This window comes from Culex pipiens, chromosome 1 (genome assembly GCF_016801865.2).
Source record: "Culex pipiens pallens isolate TS chromosome 1, TS_CPP_V2, whole genome shotgun sequence".
Lineage (NCBI taxonomy): Eukaryota > Metazoa > Arthropoda > Insecta > Diptera > Culicidae > Culex > Culex pipiens.
The window spans coordinates 54,889,858-54,912,514 of NC_068937.1; the positions used below are offsets into that span (position 1 = coordinate 54,889,858).

Sequence of the window (22,657 nt, forward strand, 5' to 3'; positions counted from 1 at the left end):
GATATTTTTTATTAAAAATGTTTCATCAACCTTATTGATGGTACCTTTGATTTGAAAATAAAATTTGAACGAATTAAATCTGATTTTTACAAGAATAACTATGACTATCAAAGTCACACTATTGAAAAAACTTTTTATCAAAAATAGTGCATGCACCTTCTGTGGCCTACCCCAGTACATGCTTTAAAAATAAACCTTACCAGTTGAAAAATATTCCTAAAATAAATCGAAAGTCTATCAATGTCGCCCCGGTTTCCGGCATTTCTCTTATTTTTAAAAATTACTTTAAGTTTTAAAATAAAACCAACATCGCTCAAAGGATTGTTTAAGGATGTAAATCAACGAAGGAAGGTGTTATCTTCTTATTTTAAAATTGTCGAACTTTGTTGTAAATATTAAAATATGAAACATTCGTGAAATTTACCGATCTTTTCGAAAACAATATTTTTGTTTTTTTTTTTTTTTTAAATCAAGACTAACATTTTAAAAGGGCGTAATATTGAATGCGAAGCCGTTTTGAAATGTTTGTCTTGATTTAAAAAAAATAAAATATTGCTTTTGAAAAAATCGGAATGTTTCGTATTTTGACATTGAAAACCGTACAATTAGTTGCTGAAATATCGACATTTGAAAATAGTGGGTTGTTTGGGTGAGACTTCAAAAATATCAATTTTCCTGTTTTTTTTTTATCTTTGCATGGCAATATCTCAGCAACTTAGGGACGTTTCAACAAAGTTCAAAAAAGCAAAATACAGAGAATTTCCTCAGCTTTCGAAAAATTTTTTTTTTCAAAACTGGGCAAACATGAGCACTAATTTAAAAAAAAATAATAACTGCGAGTAATTTAAAAAAAAAGTTACCTAAAAATGGATATAATACGATTTGGTTGCAAATTCAATTTTACATCGAAAAAATTAAGTTTAAAAAATGTTTGCGACCAATATTTTGATTTTTTGAAAATTCAAAGCTCGGTCAAAGATTTCTGGAAATTTCTGAAAAGTTGGCATTTGATGTCTCCTAAAACATATCAGAAAATAGAACATATAAAAAACAGTGTTTTTTGCAAATCAAGTTTAAGTGACAAAAGTGAAATTAAAAAACTTCAAAAATTTGATTTAACGTGTATCATTTTTTTCAGTGCAGTCCTTATTCATACCAACAACTTTGCCGAAGACACCAAATCGATCAAAAAATTTCTTCAAAAGATACAGATTTTTGAATTTTCATACATCATTTTTGTATACAGCCATTCCACGTCAAACAGGAAGTCTCCAAATCAAAAGTGCTCCGATTTGGCTCAAATTTGGAGTGGGGGTTCCTTGGCCCAAATAATTAGACCCGTATTTTTTTGTTTGGGGATTACGGTGGTCCTATCCGAAATAGGGTGGTTCAAAAAATGGCATTTTTCGTCGATTTTCGCAAAAACCACAATTTTCAAAAAATCTCCGGAACGGCTGAACCAATTTTAGAGCGCCACAATTCAAAAGAAAAGTTATTAGTTGGGCTTTTAAGCAAAAATATGTTGAGGTCCAAAAAAACTAGCTTTCAATACGACAAATTTTGTACCCAGACATGTATAGGTCATCGCTGAAATTTTAAAGTTATCGCAGTTTTAGTGAAAAAAAGTTGATTTTTTGCCGATTTCGTCATTTTTCGGTTTTTGCGCGCGGCGCGTCGAAAAACCCAGTTTTTATGTTAAAAAATCATATCTCCGAAACGTGTTAATGGATATCCGCAAATTTTTGATATGTTATGTAAAATATTACAAGGAATCAGGGAAAAATATTTTCAGACATGGGCTCTTTGGTCCCGTGACCTTGAAATCGACAAATGAAGTTTTCATAGGACCTTTTCAAATATTCAGCTAGTTTTTTTGGACCTCAACATATTTTTGCTTAAAAGCTCTACTAATAAACTTTCTTCTGAATTGTGGCGCTCTAAAATTGGTTCAGCCGTTCCGGAGATATGATTTTTTGAAAATTGTGTTTTTTGCGAAAATCGACGAAAAATGCCATTTTTTGGACCACCCTATTTCGGATAGGACCACCCTAATCGCCAAACAAAAAAAAACGGGTCTAATTATTTGGGCCAAGGAACCCCCACTCCAAATTTGAGCCAAATCGGAGCACTTTTAATTTGGAGACTTCCTGTTTGACGTGGAATGGCTGATAGACAGCTGCCAAATTTGTATGGAAAATTATATGGACAAACTAATGATGCAAAATGGCTGCTTTGGGCATACCGAAGGCACCAAAAAAGTTTCAGCCGGATAAAAAAATACAAAAAAAAATCGAAGGGCCAAATTCTTAGAGAAATGCTCAGTAAAAATAATAAAAAATAGCTGTCTTGTGGACAAAACTATGAGCAGGGAATGGGAGAGAGGATATAAATCAATTCAAAGGTTTGTAGGATTCAGATGTGAAAAATTAATTTCTCGATGTTAAAAAAATAAGTTTAGTCTAATTCAAATTGAATATTCGGATTTTTTTATGTTTTGTTAAAATTGTTTGTTTTTAATTGAAAAGTTTTTTTTTTAATTTTCTGAATATAAAAAATCTGAAACATTTTGTGCAAATCTAGAACAAAGAATGACCAATCTTTATCCTGGTCGACACTTCAAAAAATCTGGCATTCCCAGAATTATCTCGCAACCTGGCATCCCAGCAACGTTAGGTGCCCATTAGAATAGTTTTCAAAGTAAGTTAACTAGAATTACGAAATCGTTGATTAGTAGTATTTTTAGAATTAAGATCATTGATTGTATTGTTTTTTTAAGTTTTATTGAAAATATTTTCAAAAACAACTTAAATGCATATTGCATGTCCAAATTATGACAATTTTGGTCGATTAAAAAAAAACTTTGTTTTCAAAAACTATTAGCTTGGCACCATTTAAGCTGCCTTAAGCTTTTTTAGATGCTAAATTAGGTGATTAGTTTTTCTGTATAATGTTTAAGTTTTTTTTTTTAAATGAGGAGATTTCAAAACATGTTGTTATTTTGTAGGATTGTTTCAAAACTCATTCCATAGAAATTTATTTATTAAGAGGAAATATGTCTACTTGAATTCCTTTCTTTTTTATTTCTTGAAGTTTAAAGATGATTTCATTAATTTAAAACCGCCAACAATTTTGTTAGCATAAAAAATATATTCTCTCTTGAAAACTTGCAATAAAGATGCTCGCAATATTTGAATATCTGTTTTCAATTTTTTTAGTCCTCCACGCATTTTTCAATTTTTAAAACAGAATCTGTCTATTATCGACACCAATTAAATTCTTGGAAAAGGACACAGAAAAGGCACTTGGAAACAATAAAAACCATATCAGCTAAATCGTACAGAACAGCACACCGGTGTGCAGAATATGGCAGGCAGCGACTTTTATGAGTCTGTTCCTGCCACGTAACCGCGCCGGCATGATATATGCTATGGCCACTAAGTAGCCAACAAGAAAAGAGTGACGGTGGTTGGGGTTTTATAGAGAAACAATAAGTTACCTGTGCGATTAATTTTTAGTTTTTTTTTTATTTTATTTTATTTTTTATAAACTTTAATTTAAATAAATTAAATTTAAACTTTACAAAAACTAAAAAAAAACTTGATTCTAACGAAAATCTGTTTTAAACAAAGGAATATCGGATCTGAAATCGAAACCGAATGCCCAAATCCTACTGATTCAGGTGAAACTTTCCACTTCCACTAATCCGCTACCGCCTGCAATTGACAGTGACACCATTTCCAACAGATTTTAAATCCAATTTTCCCAGGAAAAAAAAATATATTTTTCCATTTAACTAGCACAACAGCACATTTTCGCCACGCTCGTATAGATTTCATGTTCTATTTTTTTCTAAAACACCCACTGCCACCTGGCCACACCTGTCCAACATGGCGTCGAGATGTCAGCCTTCCGGTTGAATTAATCCCATCCTCAGGGGCCACTCCGTTGTGGGTGGGAATGCAGCCCGGTCGAACAACCACGAAGTCCCACACCAACTGACTGATCCCACTCGAGGGAATTAGTGATGGATACGGAATTGGGTAAAGCTCTGGAAAAAGCGCCCGCATGTAGGCATCGTGGAACAACACGTGTTGCTTTTGTGACGGGTCTATGGTTTTTTGGGGTTGTAGAAATTGGTAGAAATATTGGGGAATAGAACATCTTTTGGCTTTGAATGGAAAATTCAATCAATTTTTAAAAATAATACTGAAAATACTGGAAATAAACAGGAAATACAATCTGTTTTGAGAAATCCCAATTTAAAGAACAACTTCAACATCATTACCACACACCTTCTATTTTCGATCCTATTTTGGGCCAATTTTTTTCCCCTCCATCACGTGCTCCAGGCATCGCTTCCGGTTCCCTAATTACTGCTAATTAGATTTTCGTCTTCTGTGCCCCGAACTCGGCTTGACGAAAATGTTGCTGATTTCTGCGAGTCTATCTCCATACGGTGGACTGGACTGACTGACTATAGAGACCAATAGCAGTCATCATCACGCTGTATGTGCCTCTTCATTAACGGTCAGGGAAAGTTTTTTGGGGGGTCGTTCATTTGAGTGGAAGTTATTTTTTTTTTTGCTTTGAACTGTGCCTGAAGATGGTCTATAATGGTTAATGCGGTGCCGTAGCAAAAGGTTTGAAAAAAAAAAAAATGATCATACTCTATGTGGAACTATTGAAATAAGATTACTTTCCTACACGGAACAAAATCCGGTCAGCGTATTCGAAAAATCTTTGCGACGAATTCGGAAACGCCGAATGTTTGCGAAATCATCGGCAATGTTTTCAATGTTGGAAACTTTGCTTTCAATATCGAAACAAAATGCTTCCAAAACCGAACGCACTTTGTTGTCGGTTCATTTTAGAGTGCAGACCGCCGCAGCCAGTGCGTTACGGGCTGTCAAAAAAAATAAACAAACCGATTTTATTTTTCGCGAGGTGGTTTCCCGGGAAGAATCTTCATCTTCAAGATGCGGAAAAGCTGGTTGCATTTTGCAAGGTAAATTGTTAAGCACTGTTCAATTTATTAAATTTATCTAAAAACATTAATTTTCAGCTTCCCTGCTCTGCCCTGCCCCCTGCCAGGCTTCGCCTCGAAGAAAATGCCTTCCGTTGGACAGCCGTTTGGAAATTTCTAGAGAAATTTTCGCCTCGCAGGCCTAAATCAAGAGGCCGGGCTCCGCGGCCAAATCTATCACGGAACTCAACATCGCCAGTGCCGACAGCGCCTTTCTTGTCCGGTCCGCCGACACGATGAGCGCGCTGCGATTTCGAACGGACCAGCCTGTTTAAGTGTCGGCGGAACAATCTCCGGAGGCAGGTATGAGCTTGGAAACTCGGTTCCCTCCATACCAGCAGTAGTGACGCTTTTTTTTGGTTTTAGTTCGCCAATAGTCAGCCGCGGTTCTGCCGTGGTGTCCTGGACGCTAAGATCCGCATCTTCAATCTCGGCCAACGCGTCCACCTGGCGTCGGATGAGTACGAGCAGCTGTCCTCGGAAACGCTCGAGGCGGCCCGCATTTGCTGCAACAAATATCTGGTCAAGTTCTGCGGCAAGGACCAGCTCCACATCCGCACCGTTCCGACAGCAGGTCGCCGCGGCACTGCTTCGTGCCAAGTTAAAGTTCCCCGGTCGTCAGAAGATCTTCATCTCGAAGAAGTGGGGTTTCACCAAGTACGACCGCTACCAGTACCAGGTGTACTGGGACGAGGGTCGCCTCGTCAACGACGGTTGCGGCGTCAAGTTCTTCAATGATCACGGCCCGCTGAAGAAGTGGGAGACGCACGATCGCGCGCAGTTGGCATAGGTACGTTTTTCGTCGTTGAGCTGAACTCTGTGTGAACGTGAAGGTGTCGTCGGCGAGAGAGAAGGGAGCGGGAGGAAACTGGTCCATCAAAATAAACAAGATTCCGGATTGCAATTCTTTGCAATCTGCTCTAGTTGCACCATGTGCTTCGGGGCGTGGAAATTCATCTGCGCGGCCAACACGCCTACGAGGTACTTGTAGATGGCAGCGTGATTAGCTTTGGGCATAAACATCTTCGCTAAATAAATGTGCTAGGTTGCCTATCGATCTGCAGCCGCGGAGGAAGTTGGTAGCGGGAAAAGGCACCAGATGATGAATAACAGCACAACCTACACGCAGTACATCCGTATTCGGCAGCTCCGGAGCTGGCGAAAATCATCTGGAAGGAAGATGTGACCATCGCGGGAGGCAAACTGTCGAACCGATCTCGGTTGAACAGCCGGAAGTGGTCGCGACACGCAGGAGAGCATTCAAAGTAATCAAGAATTTGATTGAGCAGTACCAAAACATAACCAAGATGCTGTACGGTGAGTTGCTGTATTACTTGCTTTCATGTGAATCCTCAATTTTTTCTCTGAACTTCTACAGACCAGACTAAACTAAATCTTAATAAAAAAGGTGCAGTGGTAATGTAACAGGCATAACCAAAATGACGAAGAACGACTAAAGAAACATTTAGCTGAATTCTTGATTTTTTAACATTATGTGAGGAAGGCTAGGTGGTATTTAGAGAAGGCATCACCTTGAGGCGCTTGCTTTTTTATAGGGAAGCGGGAAGGCTAGTTCCTGAAGACGCCACCCGGTGGCTCTTGCGAGAGGAGCTGAGCTCTTCTCGCTTCGGTGGAAGACCACCGACTGAAGCCAGCCTTCAAATTTCCCGTGGTTTTGTAGGGAAGCGGGAAGGCTAGTTCCTGAAGACGCCACCTGGTGGCGCTTGCGAGAGGAGCTGAGCTCCTCTCGCTTCGGTGGAAGACCACCGACTGAAGCCAGCCTTCAAATTTCCCGTGGTTTTGTAGGGAAGCGGGAAGGCTAGTTCCTGAAGACGCCACATAATGGCGCTTGCGAGAGGAGCTGAGCTCCTCTCGCTTCGGTGGAAGACCACCGACTGAAGCCAGGGTTGCCACATTTGATTCTGTATTTTTGAGGGTCAAAAATTTGTATATCTGTATCAAGGGGACGAAAATCTGTATTTGGCATCTGTATTGACATTTTTAAACAATTTTTCAAAAATAAATTGTTTTTTTAATGCATTAAAATGCCATACAATCTAAAATTTTATGTTTGGGCTCATTCAGCAATTAAAAAATATATTTAAAGAATTAAAATTATTTAAATTATTTATTTAAAACTCGGGAAAATCTGTACATCTGTATGTTTTTCTTAAAATCTGTATTTCTTTATATACAGATTCTGTATGACCTAATCACCTCAAAAATCTGTAAAATACAGATAAATCTGTATTTGTGGCAACCCTGACTGAAGCCAGCCTTCAAATTTCCCGTGGTTTTGTAGGGAAGCGGGAAGGCTAGTTCCTGAAGACGCCACCTGGTGGCTCTTGGGAGAGGAGCTGAGCTCCTCTCGCTTCGGTGGAAGACCACCGACTGAAGCCAGCCTTCAAATTTCCCGTGGTTTTGTAGGGAAGCGAGAAGGCTGGCGCACGCGAGAAGAGCTGAGCTTCTCTCGCTTCGGTGGTAGACCACCGACTAAACTAATGCAGTGGAGGGAGTGGCGTTTATATTTATATCAAAACCGTCGGTTGCGCTGCTTCTGTGATTTCCCCTCTGCTTGGGGAAAGCGTTTCATTTTTCGTTACATTTCGCTCCGCGAAATTTTGGATTGCTACCCTGTATAGAGCCCTAAGACGAAGTTCTTCGTCAAAAAAAATGTTATTAAATGCATAGAGGTATTATTTAGTAAAATAATTTAGCAAACTTACCCAAAACGTAGTGTTAAATGAGATTTTATGACAAACAACTTTGTCGAACTTTGCAGAATTTTTAGAATTTTTCAGATTTTTTTAAAAAAATCGGATTTTTTTTAAATGTTTTACAATTTTAAGAATTTTTAGAGTTTTTAGAGCTTTTAGGATTTTTAGAATTTTTAAGAATTTAATGAATTTTTGGATTTTTTAGAATTTTTAAAATGTTAAGATTTTTTAGAATTTTTAGAATTTTTAGAATTTTTAGATTTTTTAGAATTTTTAGAATTGTTAGAATTATAAGAATTTTCAGAATTTTTAGAATTTTTAGAATTATTAGAATTTTTAGAATTTTTTAAAATTTTTAGAATATTTAGAATTTTTAGAATTTTTAGAATTTTTAGAATTTTTAGAATTTTTAGAATTTTTAAATTTTCAGAATTTTTAGAATTTTTAGAGTTTTTAGGATTTTTAGAATTTTTAGAATTTTTAGAATTTTTAAAATGTTAAGAATTTTTAGAATTTTTAGGATTTTTAGAATTTTTAGAATTTTTAGAATTTTTAGAATTTTTAAAATGTTAAGAATTTTTAGAATTTTTAGAATTTTTAGAATTTTTAGAACTTTTAGAATTTTTAGAATTTTTAGAATTTTTAGAATTTTTAGAATTTTTAGAATTTTTAGAATTTTTAGAATTTTTAGAATTTTTAGAATTTTTAGAATTTTTAGAATTTTTAGAGTTTTTAGGATTTTTAGAATTTTTAGAATTTTTAGAATTTAAAGAATTTTTGGATTTTTTAGAATTTTTAAAATGTTTAAAATGATTTTTTAGAATTTTTAAAATTTTATGAATTTTTAGATTTTTTAGAATTGTTAGAATTTTTAGAATTTTCAGATTTTTCAGAATTTTCAAAATTTTTAAGAATTTTTAGAATTTTCAGAATTTTTAGAATTTTTAAAATTTTTAGAATTTTTAGAATTTTTAGAATTTTTAGAATTTTAAGAATTTTTAGAATTTTTAGAATTTTTTGAATTTTTAGAATTTTTAGAATTTTTAGAATTTTTAGAATTTTTAGAATTTTTAGAATTTTTAGAATTTTTAGAATTTTTAGAATTTTTAGAATTTTTAAATTTTTTAGAATTTTTAGAATTTTTAGAATCTTTAGAATTTTTAGAATTTTCAGAATTTTTCGAATTTTTAGAATTTTTAGAATTTTTAGAATTTTTAGAATTTTTAGAATTTTTAGAATTTTTAGAATTTTTAGAATTTTTAGAATTTTAAGAATTTTTAAAATTTTTAGAATTTTTAGAATTTTTAAAATTTTTAAAATTTCTAAGAATTTTTAGAATTTTTGAAATTTTTAAAATTTTTAAAATTTTCAGAATTTTTAGAATTTTTAGAATTTTTAAAATTTTAAGAATTTTTAGAATTTTTAGAATTTTTAGAATTTTTAAAATGTTAAGAATTTTTAGAATTTTTAGAATTTTTAGAATTTTTAAAATGTTAAGAATTTTTAGAATTTTTAGAATTTTTAGAATTTTTAGAATTTTTTGATTTTTTTGAATTTTTAGAATTTTTAGAATTTTTAGAATTTTTAGAATTTTTAAAATTTTTAGAATTTTCAGAATTTTTAGAATTTTTAGAATTTTTAGAATTTTTTGATTTTTTTGAATTTTTAGAATTTTTAGAATTTATAGAATTTTTAGAATTTTTAGAATTTATAGAATTTTTAGAATTTTTAGAATTTTTAGAATTTTTGGAATTTTTTGAATTTTTTGAATTTTTTGAATTTTTTGAATTTTTTGAATTTTTTGAATTTTTTGAATTTTTTGAATTTTTTGAATTTTTTGAATTTTTTGAATTTTTTGAATTTTTTGAATTTTTTGAATTTTTTGAATTTTTTGAATTTTTTGAATTTTTTGAATTTTTTGAATTTTTTGAATTTTTTGAATTTTTTGAATTTTTAGAATTTTTAGAATTTTTAGAATTTTTAGAATTTTTAGAATTTTTAGAATTTTTAGAATTTTTAGAATTTTTAGAATTTTTAGAATTTTTAGAATTTTTAAGATTTTTAGAATTTTTAGAATTCTTAGAATTTTAAAATTTTTTAGAATTTTTAGAATTTTTAGAATTTTTAGAATTTTTAGATTTTTTAGAATTTTTAGAATTTTTTGATTTAAGATTTTTTGGAATTTTTAAAATGTTAAGAACTTTTAGAATTTTTAAAATTTTTAGAATTTTTAGAATTTTTAGAATTTTTAGAATTTTTAGAATTTTTAGAATTTTAAGAATTTTTAGAATTTTTAGAATTTTTAGATTTTTTAGAATTTTTAAGAATTTTTAGAATTTTTAGAATTTTTAAGAATTTTTAGAATTTTTAGAATTTTTAGAATTTTTGAATCTGTCTTATATTGAAGTTTTGAAATATATTTGATTTGATTTGATGATTAATACTTAATTTTGTGTTTTCTTTCGCAGTTCCAAGATTGAAGCGTGGGTTCGACAAACACCTCGACAGACCCAACTGCTAGTGGAGATTCTGTCATGCCAGCACGGCGTCCAAACTGGAGCTCGTTCCAGGCGGACGGGCTCCTAGCGGAGGTCGCTCCGCTCAAGTCGATCCTCCAGGTGAAAATCGGAAATGGAATCACGATCGTGGCGCATTGCTTGGGCACCTTCGTTGCTCTAGTGTGGAATCACTCGGGATCCGGCATGAACCTGAGTCCGCACCAGGACCTTTCCCGAAGGCGCGTAGAGGAAAAAAGCCAAAATCTCAAGGACGAGGAGAACTTCCGGCGTGCCAGCTCGGAACTGAGTCTAAAATAGGACGCGGAAATCAACTAGATCGCCGGTACAAGCACGCTGGAATGATATCAGCATCACCTCTATCCAAATGGCCCCGCCGCCGACGTCACTCGCCCACTCTGTTGCACAAAACGCCAAACGCTGACATCAACCGTGCATCAACGAGTGCACTGTGGAAACGCCTCCTCCTCCTTCGAAAGCAACTTGTCAACGGCAACGACGGCGCCCAGCAGTACCCAGATGCACCACGGACATCGAGGCCAGATCGGACAAATCGCTTCGTTCGAATCGTCACCACTTTTGATTCTGTTTTGAGATGAACAAATAAATAAAATTTAAATGAACTCTTCTTCTTCTTATTTCTATCGAAATTTCGAGCAGCAACGGTCAATTCAAAAAGGTAAATATTGAAGTGGCTGCGTTCTGCGTGCTTTTGGCGGGGTATGCGTTACTGCGTTACGTTTGCGATATCGGAAATAATCGTTTGCGATATTGGAAGCAATGTTTCCTGCTGACGGGTGGAAACCGAGATTTGCGATTTTTAGAGCAAATCGAAAGCAAAGTTTCCGATTCCGCAAACCGGATTTTGTTCCGTGTAACTATCCATTTTGTTTATGAACGACTCCTAGGTTGACAGATAAATAATTTGACATATTAACCTAAAATTACTTACCAGGTACTACATTTTCTGGAACCACTATCACTTCAACTCATATCTTATAAAAACTTACCATATGTCACAAAACACAACTCAAAACGGATCGCTATCTCACTTGTAATAAAACCTTGAAGTCCGTTTTAGAAAGCTCCTTTGAAATTTTCAACTTATAATTGCTCACAACCTTTCTGGAAGTCTACTTTCAGGCGTTTCACTTGCACACACAAAAATCACTCAACTGCACTGCCTACATCGCGGCGTTTTTTTTTCAAATTTGTGTTGATTTTCCACCAAAAACTCACTCTCTCTTTCCACGAATGAGCCTCTGTTCGTTACTTTCCGAAAAAAAACGCCTTCTCACAATCACCATTCCGAAAAAGGGGTTATGTTTCCACTCACTCCACAGTTGTGCTGCTGCCGCTGCTGTGCGAATGATTAATGTTTCGTTTCAGAATCCAAACGCTTTGCCAAGTATTTAACGAATCACGGTAAAGCGTAGGAATTCTAAAGCGAACCATTAGCACGGATTTGCGTCGGGGTTGTCTAAATTTAGGGGGAGGAGGAGCGAGCCGGGCAGTTAATTCACAGAAAAACCGAACGGATGCTGACCGACCAGCTGCTGCTGCTTCTGGCACTGATTTAGGACGGTGAAAAAGTGAAGCGAGAGAACGAGCTCTAATGAATGAGTTTAAACACATTTGTCGGATTTAAGCTTGATTTAGATTCGCTCCTTTTTGCTGCCACTTAAAAATTGCGGGATATCGATTTAGGATTTAAAGCGTTGAAAAGTTGAACTGAGAAATAGAACTTAAAAAAATTAACAAAATTAATAAAATTAACAAAACAAACAAAATTTACAAAATTTACAAAATTTACAAAATTTACAAAATTTACAAAATTTACAAAATTTACAAAATTTACAAAATTAACAAAATCAATTAACTAAATCAACTAATTTTTTTAAATAATAAAAATAATAAGAATGTGTAAAATAATTACACATAATATCCGCAGATAAGGTATTTTTGTTGGAAAAGAAACGATGGAGACTTTTTAAAATGTTTATTTCCAGCACTTGTTACACTTTTCACCGCTCTAATTGGCTTCGCTGGGCGCCACCACCGTCACGCTCCCGTGCCGGATCACTCATGTGGGAGATTAAATCTTCACCTGACATCACATTAATTTGTCAATCTCACACACGCTCACACTTTCCCACGCGCGATTGTACGAAAAATGAGCTTTTCTTCATGAGAGAAAAAAAAAATCTCACAAGTTTTTCCATTTAAGAACCGAGGGGGGACATCTCGGCCCCTTATCAGTGGAAATTCCTGTCAACGCCGGGGACGGATGTGGTACACAAAAAAGCAATTTCATCCTGATATTTTCAACGGTTGGCTGGCTCCAGGAGAGGAGAGGACAGAAAGTGCTTATCACCTTGGCACTGGTGTCAAAATTACGCTCGAGTGTCCCGCCGAGTGTGACGAGGGGCAAACGTTAGGGAAGCAGGCGAGGATGTTATTGTCACTCAGCTCTGCTTCAAGTTTTGAAGGACATGGTGTTAACTTGGTGCTTGTGAGATTTTTGATTTTATTTTTTAGGCTTGGTAAAGTATAATGTTATATATTTGCAATAAAGGCTGAAAGCAATTCTAAAAGAAAAAAAAAAAAATGAATAAAAGACTTGAGGGCATTTGTTAATTTGATTTGGTTAACCGCGGTGGATTTTCTTGAAATAATTCGAACTGTCAAAAATCCACCAAAGCATCTACCGGTGGATATTTTTCTACAACAGATTTTTGTGCGATCAATGTGGTAAATGCTTTTGTGGATTTTTGACAGCTCGAATTATTTCAAGAAAATCCACCGCGGTTAACCAAAAGCCCTTTGAGTTTCCGATAGTAACTCTTCCTTAACATGAGATAGTGACATAAACGACATTTTACATCATAATGCATATGGGTAATTCTCTACCAACTCACACGAAATCAGGAAAAGTTGCCCTGACCCCTCTTCAATTAGCGTGAAACTTTGTCCCAAGGGGTAACTTTTGTCCCTAATCACGAATCCGAGGTCCTTTTTTTGATATCTCGTGACGGAGGGGTGGTACGACCCCTTCCATTTATGAACATGCAAAAAAAGAGGTGTTTTTCAATAAAAATTTGGTGTCAAAGGGAATTTTATGTAAAATTAGACGCCCGATTTGATGGCGTACTCAAAATTCCGATAAAACGTATTTTTCATCGAAAAAAAAACACTTCTAAAAATTCTCCCATTTTCCGTTACTTGACTGTAAAAAAATTTGGAACATGTCATTTTATGGGAAATTTAATGTACTTTTCGAATCTACATTGACCCAGAAGGGTCATTTTTCCATTTAGAACAATTTTTTTCATTTTAAAATTTCGTGTTTTTACTAACTTTGCAGGGTTATTTTTTAGAGTGCAACATTGTTCTACAAAGTTGTAGAACAGACAATTACAAAAATTTTGATATATAGACATAAGGGGTTTGCTTGTAAACATCACGAGTTATTGCGATTTTACGAAAAAATAGTTTTGAAAAAGTAACTTTTGCGATTCTCTTTGTTTCGTCGTCCGTGTCTGTCGCGGGTGACCATGAACGGCCATGATCAACGACGACCAACTTATTCAAAACTTTTTTTTTTCGTAAAATCGCGATAACTCGTGATGTTTATAAGCAAACCCCTTATGTCTATATATTAAAATTTTTGTAATTGTCTGCTCTAAAACTTTGTAGAACATTGTTACACTCTTAAAAAATAACCCTGCAAAGTTAGAAAAAACACAAAATTTTAAAATGAAAAATTTTGTTCTAAATGGAAAAATGACCCTTCTGGGTCAATGTAGATTCGAAAAGTACATTTAATTTCCCATAAAATGACATGTTCCAAAAATTTTTACAGTCGAGTAACGAAAAGTGGGAGAATTTTTAAAACTTATTTAGTGTTTTTTTTTTCGATGAAAAATACGTTTTTTCGGAATTCTGAGTACGCCATCAAATCGGGCGTCTAATTTTACATAAAAGTCCCTTTGACACCAAATTTCTATCTCATCACCGTTTCAGGCTGCAAATTATTGAAAAAACACCTCTTTTTTCGCATGTTCAAAAATGGAAGGGGTCGTACCACCCCTCCGTCACGAGATATCAAAAAATGGACCTCGGATTCGTGATCAGGGACAAAAGTTACCCCTAAGGACAAAGTTTCACGCAAATCGAAGAGGGGTCGCACAGTGGGCGAAATGGAACCCAAAATCGGACTTAACTGAACGCGGCTGGTTCCCTGGTATGAAAAATTGTGTTTCTTATGTAAAAAAAATCCGGGAAATCGTTTGTCGATGGTTTCATCCCCCGCACGAAACGGCAAAGGGTCCATTTTGCCCCAATTGCCCATTTTTTACATTTTTTCTTGAAAATTGGTCTTTATTTAGAGCGGAGGCTTTAAGCGGCCATCCAAAATGCACTTAACTTATGTGAAAATGTCCCAGGAATCCAGTAAAAATAACCACTTGCACCGCAAAAATCATCTAGGGTCCATTTAACCCAAATTCCGCTATAAAAGCATTTTTGGCCATTTTCAAATGTTAGGTCAGATTTTACAAATCTGAAAATATTTTTATCGTAAAGATCAGACAATTTTACATAAGAATGACGATTTGCACTTGATAATTTAACACATTTATGTTGATGTAGGAATTAAACTAAATAAAAAGATTGAAGAATCAGTTTTGGCCCAATTTTCCACAACGCAGAATAAACTGCCTTTTACATAATTTTTATTTTTATCAAAATAAATACCAGGGAACCAGCCGCGTTCAGTTAAGTCCGATTTTGGGTTCCATTTTGCCCACTGTGGGTCGGGGCAACTGCTGTGTGAGTTGGCGGAGCATTACCCATATCTCAAAAATGATAAAAATTACATTCAAATGTTGAGATTATGGCTTGTTATTTAAATTTTTCTATATTTTTTTTGCTCCTCCCGCGACCCCGTTCAGAGCTAAGGGTAAAAATATTGAAAAAATATTTGCATTTCGACGTCGTCGTGCTAGCTTGTCGCACCCGCCATTTCAACGTTCCGAGAAAACGCGTTTTAATGTTTGACCTTGAATATACAAAAACGAGAGCACGCAATGTAAACAATAACAAACACGTTTTGTTTGGCTGACCATTCTGTGCATTGTCCCAAAGTTTGGTTGAAGTTGGTTGCTGGAGTCCCGAGTTATAATTACAAATGTTTACGGTAGTCTAGCTTGTACGTGCGACAAACGCATCCTGACTTTCCTGGCCTGAAATCCCTTAGGCCTTTTGTCGCACTTACATCAATTTTCATGGAGTGATTTTTTCATGGAGAAACTTTTAAATCAAGTCTTGATTTAAAAAAATCAAAATATTTTTTTCGAAAAGATCGGAAAATTTCACGAATATTTCATGTATTAACATTGAAAATCGGACCATTAGTTGCTGAGATATGATCACTAGAAAATGGTGGGTTGTTTTGATGAGACTTAGAAAACTTCAATTTTCGTGCTTCTTTTTCTTAAAGGCACTATCTCAGCAACCCGAGGTCCAATCATCAATGTCTCTTAAACAAGTTTATAGCAAATTTTCTGAACTTTTCAAAAAAATTTTTTTTTTAGAAATTGCCACTCATGGTCACTATTTTTAAAAATTGAAAAACTGCAAATATTTCGCTAAAATCAAACTTTCGGTGGCTATATCTTGAAAACGGAGCCCTTTATCAAAAAATCTGTCAAGTACTTTTCGATTGCAAATTCAATTTTGCATTAAAAAAAATGTCAAACTTTTTTTTTTTTCAAAAATTCATAACTCGGCGGCAGATTTTTTGACCATGTTTCTTTATGGCTCAAAAGTTGTGGATTTTTGTCCCCTAAAACATAAAAAAATCTTGAAAATAAAAAAATACGTATTTTGGGAAATTGAGTTTTAGTGAAAAAAAAGTTGACAAAAAAATCTCCAAATTTTTTTCCGTGTACCTATTTTTTCTCAAAAGTCCTCAACAATACCTACAACTTTGCCGAAGACACCAAATTGATCAGAAAATTCATTCAAAAGTTATAGATGTTTGAATATTTACATACCATTTTTGTATGGACAGCAACCAAAATTGTATGGAGACTTGTATGGGTGAACCAATGACACAAAATAGCTTATTTGGTCATAAGGAAGGCCCTCACAAAGTTTGAGCCAAATCAAAAAATACAAAAAATAAAAATGGTCGAAATCAGCCGATTTCGTAGAGAGTTGCTCATTTACAAAGATCTTATCTTCAATTAAGCCGTTGAAAAAAAAATCCAATGCAAAGCACCGCAAAAAAAAAATAATTTTGACAAAAAAATAAATTTTCGTCAATACTTTGGAAACTAATGACTGCAAAACAACTGGACAGGTGTATAATGCATTTTTAAACACTGTTTTCATTCAAATGTTTAACCGTGGCTCGTTTATTCAATTTTCAATTCAATGGACGCCCTAATAGCATGAAGTACAATTATGTTACAGGAAAAGCATATTCAATACATGTATATGGAGTTGCAAAAAATGTTAATGAAATTTGTTGCATAACTCGGATTTTTTCAGCACTTGTCGGTGAAAAATCTTTATTTTGCAAACTTGTTAATTAAACCACTATTGATGTTTGATGTCCTTCTTGTTTGCTTTGCTTACGATTTATCAAGAATGTCTTTAAAACTGTAAGCTGTTACAAAACGTTTTGGAAATGGTCGAACAATAGCTTTCCGCAACAGCAATTAAACATGTTTGATATTTGATAATGAATGCTTAAAATATAGAAAAAAGCCATTTTTCCATCAAACTGTTCAAATTTACCTTCCATTTCCGACCCCATAATCCCAAACAAACCCTTCGGGTGTCAATCCGATTTTTCCTGTCTTCTTTTCAAGCCTCTCTCTCTCTCTCTCTCTTCCTGCGTTTTCCCCAGCACATATAGCATTAAAAATTTATCACCTCCCAACCCCCGAAATAAAAACGCGCCATCCAGTCTTCATGGAACTCTTCTGTGTATGGTTTTTTTTATTATCCCAAATGCAATGTTCGTCAAACCATAAAATTTAGTGAAAAGTGTCGGGTCTTTGTTCGTTTCGTTTCGTTCGTGTGTATGCCAACAGCCCATCAGTGTCAATCGCTGCTGGATATTAGCCCACGTGGAAAGGGGTAGATAAAGCCACGTGGGCACACCCAAGATTGTGTGGTGTATTCTTTTTACTCGATTCTTTTGGAACGCGCTCCCCAATGGGTGCCATCGTCTTCTTTTCGAAATGAAAAGTGAAATCGCCGCCGGCTATTTGCTTTTGGAAAATAACGAATAAACATAAATTACGCCAGCCAGCCAGGGAGTCAGTCAGTCAGTCGGTCTGGGCTGTCTGGGCAGACTGCATTGTATGCACCCAGGACACGTGAACTTGGAGCGCCGTGGCAGGGAGTTGCTTTAATCTTGAAGTAGGTTTCAATTACGGACTTCAGAATTGAAGTACCAAAGAACGTTTAAAGAATCATTGAAGTGTAAAAGTGATGCTGTGAATTCAGGTAAGTGTTTCTAGTTTAATCTGTCAACTGTCTATCTGTCAATTTGGTCAATGTTGTAACTTAAGGAATTTTTTATTTCTTTTGAAAATTTGGCTTACTGAGTCACATAGATTGTTCATTTGTTGTTCAATCATTAGATCTTAACCAAAGTCACCCCACATCACACTACCCCAGCAAAAAAAAAGAAGAAATCACTCCCATTCAAGCGTGTCTGAGCAGTGTGTGCGAGTGAATGCAAAGGACGATTAGGTTCGACAAACTTGGACCTTTCGGGAGCCCTCCTCAACCCGTTTCTTTTTTTATTTTCTAGGTTATGTGTGTAGTTTGCAGCAGCACTGCACCCTTGGACTTGTACTGCTACTGCTGCTGCCGCCATTCTGTTCTTATAATAAAATATTTACGAGACAATTAGTGCTGTCGTATGCATAATAATGAAACTTTGTTTCGTAGAAGAGAAGAGTTGCTGCACAGCTGCTGCTGCTAACTACTGATGCAATGTGGATAAACGAGATCGTTTGAGGCGGTTGTGTTCGGGGATTTTCCGGAGATTTGTGCGAGTTGGGCCGAGAGCGCAGAGGGAGTTGAAGTTTTCAATGTGATTAAGAATTTAGGACGTTTTCTTGCAGGTTTTCAGGGCGCGTTGCATATTTCAGCAGGTTCTCGGAACTTGAGCAGGCAGAAAGTTTTCCTTAAGTATTAATTGCATGTATGATTGCTATGAAAGCCATGACCTCTAATCATTGTTGCCATTTTTTATTTATTTTATTTTATTTTTTTTTTGCTGACAACTAAATAAAAAATTCCGCTGAGTCATGTTTTTCAAAAAAAAAAAATAAATAAATAAATAAAAAATAGAATTTAAGCGCAGCTTTTGTTGGCTTCAGTTTTTTAACCGATTGCAAATAAAGTCAAATTTGCAATCCAAAAGTACCGTCAGTGGGGGTGACTATGGATAAAAAAGCTGATACTAACATTTTCCCAAAATATGGTGAAATTTGATGAACTCTAAATTGACCCAATCTCACCGTTTAGAGGGGGTGAAATTTTTTTTTTTTTTTTTTTTTTTTTTTTTTTTTTTTTTTTTTTTTTTTTTTTTTTTTTAAGGACCCTCCATCACACCCCCACACCAAAAAGCTCATAATTGAGCCCCCTGGTAGTGGTCTCCTTAAATGCTCAGCTAACAAAAGTTAATGTAAAGGACGAAAGCAAACTAAATTTATGCTGAGAACATTGTTTTACAAAGAAATGCTAATATTGGTGGGCAATGAAGAATAACTACTGCTAATACTAAGGTGAAATCCCAGTGGAAAAAAGATTTCCTTTTAAGGGATCCACAAAACTAAAATAAATGAAAATAGCTCGACTAATAAAGAGAAATATAACTTATTTTATGTAATCGGTGTTAAGTGTATTCTATTGGAACAGTTCGTGTAACTTATGTTTTAAATGCTGTTTTAATCTGATTTTGAAAATGGAGGTGCTAGTGGTTTGTTTCAAATCAATGGGAAGTGTGTTGTATTTAGTAGGACCAATGAATGATATGCGTCTTTGACCAAGGTTGGTTGAAGCTTGCTCACGTCGCAGGTGGTCATTTTGTCTAGTTGAATGAAAATGTGGTGCACTTGGTAAGGTTATGTTATGGTGCATTACAGGATTATTTAGAAGATTGTGCACAAATACTAATGTTTGATAATCCCTTAGGTAATTCAAGGGAAGTATTGTATGAGATAATTCGGAATACAGTTGTAAAGTTGGGTACAGTAATGGTTTGTAAAAAATTGTTTTGAGACAGCGATTTTGGAGTGTACGAATTTTCTTTAATGAAGTACTGGAGGCATAGCCCCATGTTGACACAAGGTAATTCAGTTGGGAATGAAAATACGCAAAATAAAATTTTAATAGAACATGCCGAGGAACAAAATTTCGCACTCGCCAAAGCATGCCACATAAAGGGGCCAATTTCTTTTCAACGTGATTAATTTGGTATGCCCAGGAAAGTGTCGGGTCTAAGTGTATTCCCAAATATTTAAAGCAATTAACTTTTTCAATTTCTTGATTCCCTAGTCTTGGATGTTCGTGTTCTGTTATGACTTTACGAATTGAATGAAATATCATGTACTTGGTTTTACTAAGGTTTAACGACAAAAGATTAGCATCAAAGAAATTTTTGAGTACTCCCAGATCAGCCTCAATTGATTCAATTATTGTGTTAATATTTTTATTTGGATAAAATAGAGCTGTATCGTCGGCAAATAACCTAGGAGTACCGCATAACTGTAGTTTCCCTAAGTCATTAATATAAAGAAGAAATAGCAAAGGGCCAATGTTGCTGCCTTGAGGCACACCAACTCCAATTGTTTGATTAGAACTGCGGGCGTCATTTATTGCAACAAATTGCTTACGATTTGACAAATAACTTTTAATTAAATCATTGGCAAGGCCTCGGATGCCATACATTTCAAGTTTTTTTAAAAGGATCAAATGAAATCAAAACTATGCTCAAATACAACAAAATGGCAAAAACAAGTCTTCCAACACAGTTTCTTGTTCGAGGGAATCGTATTGACAAGCTGATTTAATAAAGTTGTAACAAAAATATTAAAAAGTTGATTTTTCGAGAGGTAAATTTTGGACAAAAACGAACCTCAACTTTAGACAGCTGCCAAAATGACAGGATTTGTTCTGAGAACGAGATTTTTTTCAGCTAAGTCATCTTAACATGTCCCCTACACAACCCTTTTTAAAGAATTTAGTACCATTCAAAATAAAATGAAATTGTAAGAAAAAGAAATTGTAAAATCCATAGAAATCACTTTTAATCAATCTCACTCCTCAGACCCAATGTCACCCCCACTGACCATTTTTAAAATAAAGCAAACTTTTTAAATTTTATTTTGATCGGAAAAATACGTTTTTTTCAATACTTCAAACAGTATTCATGATTTATCTAAAATATTTTTTTGGAAAAATTAAGCCAGTAAAATTGTCTAAGAAACATTCAATATCGGACCTTAAGAAGTTGAAATACAGCGAATAAAAAAAAAGAAACAATAAAATTTAAGTTTCTTTTTAGTCTCATCCGAACATTCTAACATTTTCTACTGTCAATATCTCAGCAAAATGGTCCAATTTTCAATGTTGCAAAATGAAACACTTGTAAAATTTTTCGAATCAAAATAAATAATAATTGAATGTTTTCCCATTTGCCTGTTTTTTTTTTTTAACGATATTCAGACAATTTTTCAGATTTTGTTTTTGTAAAAAAATTATTGGCAATTGCTACTTTCTAGTTTATCTGAAAACAAAATTTCCTATAAAAAATTCAACAGAGAAAAAGCAGCTTCTTAATTTTTTTAACTTTAATTTTTCAAAGGATGAAAGTTAACATTTGTATGCATGTTTCTATTGTGAAATTGACCCAGGAACACGAATATGAAAAAAATATCACTAAAAAATGGTTCTCGAGCAAAAATTTTCACCTAAAAAATCACCTAAAAGAAAAAGTGTATATTTCTGTATTTAACTGCCTTACCCAAAGCTTTATCAGTCTCATATGGCAGTCCTAGATGTTCCCTACAAGCTCCAGGTTGAATCGAGTTGAAATCTGGATGGAATACTTTTTTATTTGAGTCAATAACTTCCCTTAGATTTAACCAACCTTAGATTTAACCAATTGGGCTGCTTCATACCGAATTTTGTTACATTTTTTTTTTAATTAAATAGAAGTTTGCCCAAGTTACAGTCTTTTTAAGATTTTTAACGTTTATGAACATCACAAATTTGTGTCCCGATTTTCCCCACTTTCCGTTGACCTAGAGTACACATATTTTAGCCAGATGCTAGTTTAATATGTACAAATAACTCCTGAAAATTTCAGGCAGATTAGTGATTGGTCCAAACGACGTCCCATTCATAGTGGTATGCCCTGTTCGTGGACTCGCTCTTAATTCAAAAATATGGGTTTCCATAAAAAATTCTATGTTTAGCATTTTGTTAGTATTTTCCGCTTTTGTTCATTTATCATAATTATTTTTAAGTTATTAATAATTTGTTATTCAAGAATTTGTCAAAAACCATTTGTAACAACCCGAGCAGATGGAATTAACTTAGGAATAACATTTTTACACTAGGCCAATAAAATGTTATGTTATTTATTACAAGATTTGTTATTCGTCGTTATTTTTTTGCCTCCTTTCTATTTTTCCTGTGTGTATGTGTGTGTATGTGTGTGACCAAAATTCTTACTCAGTTTTCTCAGCACTGGCTGAACCGATTCAGGTCAAACCGTTCGCATTAGACGCGATTTAGGGTCCCATACGTCGCTATTGAATTGTTTGAAGTTTCGATAAGTAGTTCAAAAGTTATGTATAAAAATGTGTTTTCACAAATATCCGGATCTCACTTAAATGTATGTAAACTATGTCCGGATCCATTATCCGACCCATCGTTGGTTAGGTAATTGAAAGACCTTTCCAACGAGTCCAAAACATTGATTATCTGGCAACCCAATCTCGAGTTATTACCACTAAAGTGATATTTATGTACCCTTTTTATTCCGGATCTAAAAAATAGATGAAATTTGTGTTCAAATGTATGTGTCTCATCATGTCACCCGCTGTTTGTAAAGAGTGAGAAAGGCACCAACCACATAGGTGGATTAAATAACATATTTTTGTAATTTGATTGTTATTGTAATAACACTTGAGCAATTCTAAATCTTTTTTCAAGGCTTGAGAATATTTTCCAAGCTCTTTTGTGTGAAAAGTTCCAAAATATGTATGGACGAACTAATGATGTACAATGACAAAAGAAATGAATGGCCAAAGTTAAACTCACCTCGGAGTAAAATGTCCAAAATCTGTTTTGAAATGTATAAAGCT

The 22,657-nt window shown here is 34.4% G+C and overlaps 2 protein-coding genes and 1 long non-coding RNA gene across 11 annotated transcripts in view; 2 read left to right on the plus strand and 1 right to left on the minus strand.

Moving 5' to 3' along the window:
• LOC120413521 (disintegrin and metalloproteinase domain-containing protein unc-71) overlaps nt 1–22,657 on the minus strand; it is a 982,641-nt gene that overhangs the window by 519,348 nt on the left and 440,636 nt on the right. The window lies entirely within an intron of this gene.
• On the plus strand, nt 4,900–5,468 carry LOC128092755 (uncharacterized). Its single transcript, XR_008211978.1, has 3 exons — nt 4,900–5,005; nt 5,063–5,326; nt 5,390–5,468. It is a non-coding gene; the product is annotated as an uncharacterized LOC128092755 (long non-coding RNA).
• Nucleotides 10,213–11,125, plus strand: LOC128092750 (protein serrate-like). The gene has a single exon (XM_052707294.1). It carries the CDS (start codon nt 10,275–10,277, stop codon nt 10,554–10,556), a length of 282 nt encoding a protein of 93 aa, XP_052563254.1. The 5' UTR covers nt 10,213–10,274; the 3' UTR covers nt 10,557–11,125.